The 8,706-nt window shown below is 34.9% G+C and overlaps 2 protein-coding genes across 2 annotated transcripts; both read left to right on the plus strand.

The window, feature by feature from the left end:
- The first annotated feature begins 702 nt into the window (after window positions 1-702).
- LOC114730640 (BTB/POZ domain-containing protein At5g48800-like) lies at window positions 703-4,497 on the plus strand. The gene is made up of 5 exons (XM_028917755.1): window positions 703-819; window positions 906-1,250; window positions 2,196-2,262; window positions 2,348-3,514; window positions 3,799-4,497. Exons 2-5 carry the CDS (start codon window positions 1,183-1,185, stop codon window positions 4,333-4,335), a joined length of 1,839 nt encoding a protein of 612 aa, XP_028773588.1. The 5' UTR covers window positions 703-819; window positions 906-1,182; the 3' UTR covers window positions 4,336-4,497.
- A 2,548-nt stretch (window positions 4,498-7,045) lies between these two features.
- LOC114730759 (pentatricopeptide repeat-containing protein At5g55840-like) lies at window positions 7,046-8,500 on the plus strand (the record flags this gene model as incomplete). The annotated part of the gene is made up of 3 exons (XM_028917868.1): window positions 7,046-7,054; window positions 7,688-7,751; window positions 7,838-8,500. A coding segment is annotated over exon 3 (659 nt), but the record flags the coding sequence as incomplete, so codon positions are not given.
- Window positions 8,501-8,706: the final 206 nt, after the last annotated feature.

Here is an 8,706-nt window from a genome sequence, read left to right on the forward strand (position 1 = left end):
GCTTACCATTCAAATAAATTAATAGGTTAAGATATAAATTTGTCCTGAAAGTTTTTACTATAAATTCGGAAGTCTTTTTAGATTAAATTTACCCTGAAAGTTTAAAATCATGGGTAACATTTTAACTATTAACATTAGCTTTTTAATTGTAAGGGGTAATATTGTTACAATTTTAAACTTCTAAAACAAATTTACTCTAAAAAAAAATTCCATGCTCCTGAGTGAAGACTTCCAGTACAAATGTGCATTTTAACCCTAAATTAATTTGCACATTGGAATGATTGTGATGAGATGATGAGCTTGCTTCTTCAATAAGTGATCAGAATTTTCAAACAGGGCCAAAATATCACTTCTTGATGAAGAATTATTGATGTTCATATAAGATGACTACTGCACATGTGCATGGCTTTTGTGTTCCCGCCAGCCCTACATGGTCACGCGCCACTGGTAAGGCTCTCAATCAAAAGACTTTGACTTGGACCCAAAACCCATTTTTTGTTTTCATCTTCGTGAAAGGAATGGTAGAAGATAGCTATTAGTGGAAGATATCATATCGTATCTGTGTAATTATTATTGTATGGGACCCCAATAGATACCCCACTTCATTAACTATAGCCAACTTCTTTAGTGTTCTTCCCAATTTTTGACGTTTCCTGCTTGCTATCTCTGTTTTCTTTCACGTGAAAAGGCATATAAATGACAGTGGCAAAAGGAATATTACCTTTTTTCCCATTCAATTTTAATTCACAGTTCCATTCTGATTATGTTATGGTGAATCTGAAACTATAAACTTTTATTTCCCATTTCTGGCTATGTTTGGTAACTACTTTTGTTCTTGTGTGTATCTTTGACTTTGTTGTTCCTGCTGTGATTTGCCTCTATATTTAGACTTGTAGACCTTGCAGTTTAAGAATTATGAAGTCTGAACAGATTGAAAGGGTGATTATCAAAAAAGCAAAGTATGACCCACAAGTGTGGCCCGTGGCTCTGGACAACTACAATCTATGGTTGAACACCACCTGTTTGATGAACGTGGGCAAAGAACTTCCCCAATATCGACATCGCCATTCGGGGTCTCTGTCTCTTTCTCTACTTCACTACCTTAAGCCCATCACTGCTATACTTTTTCTTATCCTCTGACATCTCATTTCAATATCATATTGCTGGGTTTTCTCATTCTTTATGGATCGTACTGACAAGCAGCAGCAGCAGTCCTTGGGAAAGAGTTCAAGGCATCGATGCAGTGAATGGTTTGTTTCATGATTTCTTAGTGCATTTGTTGCTTAATTTGCTCATGCCTTTTTCATTTTCTTTCTGTGAATAGTATTGTTTTGGGTAATTTTGACTTATGTCTGGAAGCTGAACTTAGATCCTTATTCTTGCTGATAGCTTTGATACCATGGAACCGAAAATTGTAGATTTTGTGGTTGACTTTTATCATTGAACTTTCCAGGTTTTATTTCTGTTTTTTTCCTTCTTACAACATTTTTATTGAGGGTTTAGTCTCTGTTTTTATTCATTGAGCTTCTGATATATATTTTCCTTCTTAAAGCACTTCTTTCTTTTTCTTTTTTTTTCTTTTTTTAAATAAAACATCTCTTTTCCCCCCTTTTCAATTCGTTGAGCTTCTGATATATATTTTCTAAACCTTCCAAATTCTAACATTCTTATGATGTAATGTAATTAGTCTCTGTTTCCAGTTTTCTTTATGGTGGCCAAGTGGTATTATATTGAACGGTCACTCTGTGGCTTGGCATGTATTGAACGGTGTTAGAAAAAGTGAGATGCCGCTATTTGAGTCTCAAATATAGGACTTGTAAGTAAAGGAATAAGCTAGGTGCATAATATTTGAACGCACATGAATTCTGTTGTAATTGATGTTAATACGTTTTCTTTATACAATTTGCTTGTAAGTTTGATGCCAGCAAGTGCTGAGTCACATCAAGATCTATTTTTTCTCCCTGAAAGCTTAACGATGTACTGGATCGTAGAAAAATGATACCCCATGTGTGGTAAACGTTTTGCTTGACTCTTTTGAATTTCAAAATACTGGATCATAGAAAAATGATACCCCATGTCAAGAAACTTATTGTTTATCAATGGATTCTTAAAATCTTGAGTTAGTCTTTATCTTCACAAGTTTATACCTGCAACAAGTTATTTCTTTTGAAGGATTAACTATTAACCATTTGTAGGATTTTCCGGGATGTACCGAGTGACATGACTATAGATGTGAGTGGAGTAACATTTTCTTTGCACAAGGCAAGTATCCATCTTGTTAACTTGAACTTACTTTTGTTCTGATCCCAAGCATGACGGTTCTGATTGTCCTTCTCTTTATATGAAGTTTCCTCTTGTCTCTAGAAGCGGGCGAATACGGAGCTTAGTTGCGGAACATAGAGATTCTGATATCTCAAGAGTTGAGCTTCTTAATTTACCCGGAGGAGCTGAGTCCTTTGAGCTGGCTGCAAAATTCTGCTACGGTATAAACTTCGAAATTACATCTAAAAATGTTGCTCAGCTCTGTTGTGTTTCTGATTACCTTGAAATGACTGAAGAATTCTCGAAAGACAACCTTGGCTCGAGGGCTGAGGAATATCTAGATAGCATTGTTTGCAAGAACCTTGAAATGTGTATTGAAGTCTTGCAACAATGTGAAAACCTACTCCCTCTTGCTGATGAACTAAAAATAGTTAACCGTTGCATAGAAGCCATAGCCTCAAAAGCTTGTGCAGAGCAAATAGCTTCTAGTTTCTCACGGCTAGAGTATAGCAGCTCAGGGAGGCTACACATGAGCAGGCAAGCCAAATGTGATGGTGACTGGTGGATAGAAGATCTTTCTGTTCTTCGCATTGACATGTATCAACGAGTCATAACTGCAATGAAATGTCGTGGGGTCCGGCCTGAGAGCATTGGTGCCTCCCTTGTAAGTTATGCTCAGAAAGAATTGACAAAGAAATCCAGCTTGTGGAATCCTTCTAGCCAGACTAAAGCTGATTCTGATTTAATTGATCATGAACAGCTTGTGGTTGAGACTATAGTAAGCCTTTTGCCAGTTGAGAAGCTTGCTGTTCCAATCACTTTCCTTTTTGGGCTTTTGAGAAGTGCAGTGATGCTTGATTGTGCTATTGCTTCCAGACTTGACCTAGAAAGAAGGATTGGATCACATCTTGATGTGGCCACTATTGATGACCTTCTTATTCCATCATTTAAGCATGAGGGTGACACCTTATTTGATGTAGACACAGTCCATAGAATTTTGTTAAACTTCTGTCAGCAGGATGATAGTGAAGATGATCTGGATGATGTTTCTGTTTTTGAATCCGATAGCCCTCCTTCTCCTTCACAAAAATCATTGGTTAAAGTGGCAAAATTAGTGGACAATTACCTTGCTGAAATTGCCCCTGATGCAAACCTGAAGCTTTTGAAGTTCATGGTCATTGCAGAAACCTTGCCAGCACATGCACGAACTGTTCATGATGGGTTATATCGAGCCATTGACATTTATTTGAAAGTATGTTTTGTCATCCTTCCTCGCATTTATGGGCACAAGATTTTTGCCAATCACATAGATGAATTTTCAGAGGGAAGAAATGGAGTGAGCCTGTTAGGAATGAACCCAATCCATTAGATTATTAGGTCTTTGGTTTCTTCAACTTAAAATTATCAGGTCTACAAACGGATTCTATACATCTTTCCTATAGTTCAATTCCATTTAACATAAGACTTTTTCTCACTCTTTACTCTCACTGGGCCCCTGACATCTCTGTTTTAATTCTTCTATCAATGTTTTCTCAGGCTCATCCAGGCTTGTCAGAGTTGGACAAGAAGAAGCTATGCAAATTGCTTGATTTCCAAAAGCTTTCACAAGAAGCTGGGGCTCATGCTGCACAAAATGAGCGCCTCCCTCTTCAGTCAATAGTACAAGTTCTTTACTTTGAGCAATTAAGGTTAAGAAATGCCTTGTGCTGCTCCTCTGTGGAAGATGACCCCAGGCCAATGCATCAGTCATGGCGCATGAGTAGTGGAGCACTAAGTGCAGCAATGTCTCCCCGGGACAATTATGCATCATTGAGACGAGAAAATCGTGAGTTAAAACTCGAGTTAGCTCGGTTAAGAATGAGATTAAATGATCTGGAGAGGGACCATGTGTTCTTGAAAAGGGATATGGCAAAGTCAGGTTCAAGAAAATTTATGAATTCCTTCTCAAGAAGGATCAGTAAGCTTAACTTCTTTGGACTTGTCTCTTCTAGAGGATCTAGTTCTCCTCCATCTAGGAATTCTCAGAGAATAGATTCAAAGGTGATTGAGAGAACCTGTGCTAGCACTGAGTAGGTATAGGTGCAACTATTGATTCTCACAATAATGCATTTGGATAAACACACACTAAAGAATGTAAATGTGTATCAGACTCACTTTCACTTTTCACAGAGATTCCCTCTTTTTATATTTTTTTTCTGAATACACTGATATTGATTCTGATTCGTAAACTGATTATTCTATTTGTTTTCTTGTTATGTTTTTCACCAAAATTACTATTCCTCCTCTCCTTAATATAAGATATATTTAACTAATTTGATTAGATTAAGAAAATTAGGTAAGTTAGTTAATTATAAGAAATTTGACATATTTTTCCTAATACACCATAATCATCTTCTTTAATATCTTCCCTTCCTCTTCTACTGATTATAGTTGAGGGAGTATCCATAGGGGTAATTTAGAAAAAATTAATAAATATGGAAAATAGGTCTCATAGTTAGAATCAAAATCAACTTAACAATTATGTCTTATATTAAGAACCGGAAGAATAATAGTCATGCTTGTGAAGGCAACTTATCAATTCATTTTTATGTTTACTTCTTTCTTTCGTGGTCACCTTGCATATTAGAAGTGACATTTGTTAGTATAAGGAGGTACCTTTCTTTGATTCAACTTCAGGTCTCTCGTGATGACTGCAACTGTTTTGTCTGATTATATATGTATGTGAGTATATATCATAGAATGTTATGCTCAATTTACAGAACTTTATGAGTATTTAAATCAAGTGTAGATACCCTTAGTTTGAATACTACTTTTAGCTGAAATATATACTTTACTAATTGAAATAGAAATTATATGTCATCTTCTTTAATCAAGTTTAAATTTAAATTGCACATTTTAAAAAAAAATTAAATATATATTTTAGCTTCAAGTTTTGAAAAATTTTCTCATATCGAATTTGATGTGCTATGTTACTAGTGCTTAACATTTATATGGCGAATTTGAAGGGGAAAAAATATCACCAAAAGACTTTTTTTTTTTGACACTATCTCAAAAGATTTCTATAAATTATTCACAACAAAAAAGAATAGGTCTCATTTTTATTTACTAAGATGGATTTGTTTCTATCCTGTCTCGTCCTATAAACAGTCTTATTTCGAGCTAGATATCTTTTTTGATGGCTTATAAATTGTAAATTAAATGTAGAATTATAAGCTGTGGTAAAAAAAAAAAAGGTAGAATTATAAGACACAGCACACGAATCCTATCTCCAGGCCATATATCTTTTATAATAGCTTGTGAGATGGCTTGACAGAGTCGTTAATAGTAATATATTGGATGAATACTGATATTGATATCACAAATTATTTGCCATTAAATATTACAAATTATTTGAGATTTTATAATTATATGAATGTAAATATAAAATTAATTCTCAAGTTTGCCTTCAATCAATTTAGTCTTTCTTATCACTATATATATTCTTGCCAGTTACTAGATTAAAAAGAAGGATATCTGTGTTTGAAAACAAATGAGTTAATGAAAGTTTTTATTTTATTTTAATTAAATTAAAAAAAATATATATTTGCATAAAATTCAAAACCAACTTGAGGCTTGCAAATAGTAGAACTATACATATGATTAAAAGTAGCAATGGCCTTTCAAATATTCGGAGCCTCAGAAATATTTTGAAGTGTTAGGTTATTAACTAGCATGATTAACTTTACTCTTTAACTATCAAAAGAAAATGCAAGGTCAATAAACCTCCCTTTTGCAGTCAACAGCATATATTGAATAATATTGTACACACATATATACATCCATAGGTAATCTCTATACTTATATAACATAAAATTTATAAAAAGTTGTATTATTAATAAATTATAAAAAAAATATGATTCATCTCTTTTTCCATGTAAAATATGAATTTATAGTCTAGTTTTATATTAAACATCCATATTGATATGAAGGGAACATTTTAACTTCTGTAATTTATAGTTAGATTATTCCTTTTTTCCCACTAAGTCGTGATATTATGAAAATAATAATACTATTTTGGTTTTTCAAGTTTATTTAACATTTTAAGAGAATTGTTTTAGCCAATCATTTTTTAAAATAATCTAGCCTTGTTTCAATGAACCATCATTGAAAAAAAATCCTCACAAGACCCTTTTTTTTTTTTTTAAGTAAAAGTCTGTATTCAACTGAGGGTAAAACCCATCAAAGCAAACAAAAGTCGGCATCCTTCATCAAAATCTACCTCAGGACAACGCGGTGAAGGGTGACCGAGGATGTAAAAATTATCAAACATCACACGGGAGGATTTAGCTAGCAAATTAGACCTTATTTTTGTTTTAGGGCTATCTTCTTTTCTTTTTTCTTTTTCGGCTAACTAGGGTTATCTTCTTTTATTTTCTTTTTTGGAATGAAAATACGTATCCACTAATGAAGTTTTTTTTTTCCCCCAGTTGTTAATAAAGTTTAGTTCTTGGGATATTTCCTTGCTGTGCATCAGGTTTTCCTTTTAGTTTTGTGTTCCATGTTTTAGGCTTTCCAGCAATTCTTTTCTAGTTTGTTTGGGTTCCCTGTTTGTGATGAATAAAATAATGAAAGTTTAGTTCTTTGCGAACTCAGCCGGAAGACAGCATAGGTCTCCCTTCTTCCCGTCCATTCCTTCATTGTTCAAGTTTAAAATCGGCGGCGGCCAATGGCAGGCATTTTCTCCTCGTCTTTCTCTGGCTCTTTCTGTCTCAGGGCTTATTGTGACAATTCCTCCTGCTTCTGCATTTCAGGGGTACGAATTCTTCCGTACCTAGTTTGCTGTCACTTGTTTGGATTCCTCGTGTTTGGAATTGTTATATGCCTGTTCGTTTCATTGCTAAAATAGTATAGTATAATGGGAGATTGGAGTTCTACCCGAGATCTTTTTCTTCTTCTTTTTGTGTAATTTCCCGGTGAAGAACTCATGACTGCATTTCAAAACTTTGTTTACATGAGTTTTGCTTGTTTGGCTTTTTTTTTTTTCCCCCTCCCCCGCGTATGGTTGCTAAAAATCTGTTTTTGATAGTTTGGTCTGTGTTGGTGGACCTAGTTTCAATTCCCCTTCCTTATAGAGTTACATTTGTAAAGCTGAATGTGTAACTATGTGACGACAGCTTGTGGTTCCGAATCAATGTTTTTTGCCTGAGCTCGGGAAGGTTGAAATATATTATTATTTGAGTTGGTATGCACGTTTCCTTTAAATTAACATAACTAGAATTCGCTTAATGCATTTGGAATTTGACATGAGCCGTACCTCTCTACAATTTATATAAATATATTAATGTTTATTATGTAACATGGAAGATTTTTGTAATCTTTCTCCTTCAATAATTATTTAACGTCTCCCTGACCTAGTCCCTGTCTCCCTCATTTTTGCCTTATCCAGAGTATAAGGAGCAGCTGACCCTACTCAGCAAACATTGCTGCTTTCATGCCAGTGGTGAATTCTGGTACGATTACTTTAGTAAGTAATTCATATCGAATTTGCAGAAATGGCAGTGCGTTTGTGAATTTTTTCTTCGCTTGGTGCTCTCAGGACAATGGATTTGACGGATGTTAGTGAAGCCCATGATTGTAATTATATAGAATTGCAGCATATAATGAAGAATTATGCTACCTCAGGCTACTTTGAAAAAGCTGTGGAGACACTGTGTTGCATGAGAAATACAGCTGGGAAGCCTACTGTTTATGACTATAATGGTTTGATTTATTGCTATTTGAGATCCCATAATGCATCAACAGACAAGCTAGAGCAGTTATATCTAGGAATGAGACGGTTTGGTCCTGTTCCAAATGCATTAACCTTTAACACACTTATTAATGGGCTGCTGGGTCTCAATAAGCTGAAAACTGCCTTTTTGATTGCAAAAGAGATGCATAGTAGCGGGTTTGTCCCATCATTCAGCTTATTGTCTGGAATGCTGAAAAAACTGATATACTCGGGGCATTTTATTGATTCCCTCAACGTTTTTTACTTCATGGTGCAGTTGAAGTACTATCCTACTCAGCACACTGTAGATTCTTTGATTTCTATGCTTGGCAAGGCTGGGATGATCCAAAAGCATATTTTGTACTATCTAACCCTTCTGGAAGAGGGTTGCTTCTGTGGCACGCATAATTATAATAAAATTCTGTGGGCTATGTGCAAGTCTGGCCAGAGTTATGCCGCTCTGCAACTTTTTCATTTAATGAAAAAAAGGTATAGTCCCCACTGTCTGCTCTTATACTGCTTTAGTTTATGGATTTTGTAAAGAAGGTTGGCATGAAGAAGATCTCTACGCTGTCTAGATGACATGGAAAGTGATGGTTGTAATCCCAATGTCAAAACATACACTATAATCATCAAATTTCTATGTGATAATGGGAAAATTGATCAGGCACTAGAATACCTAGCCAAGATGCAGA

Source organism: Neltuma alba, unplaced genomic scaffold (genome assembly GCF_004799145.2).
Source record: "Neltuma alba isolate B1F8T4 unplaced genomic scaffold, ASM479914v2 tig00002511_pilon, whole genome shotgun sequence".
Classification (NCBI taxonomy): domain Eukaryota; kingdom Viridiplantae; phylum Streptophyta; class Magnoliopsida; order Fabales; family Fabaceae; genus Neltuma; species Neltuma alba.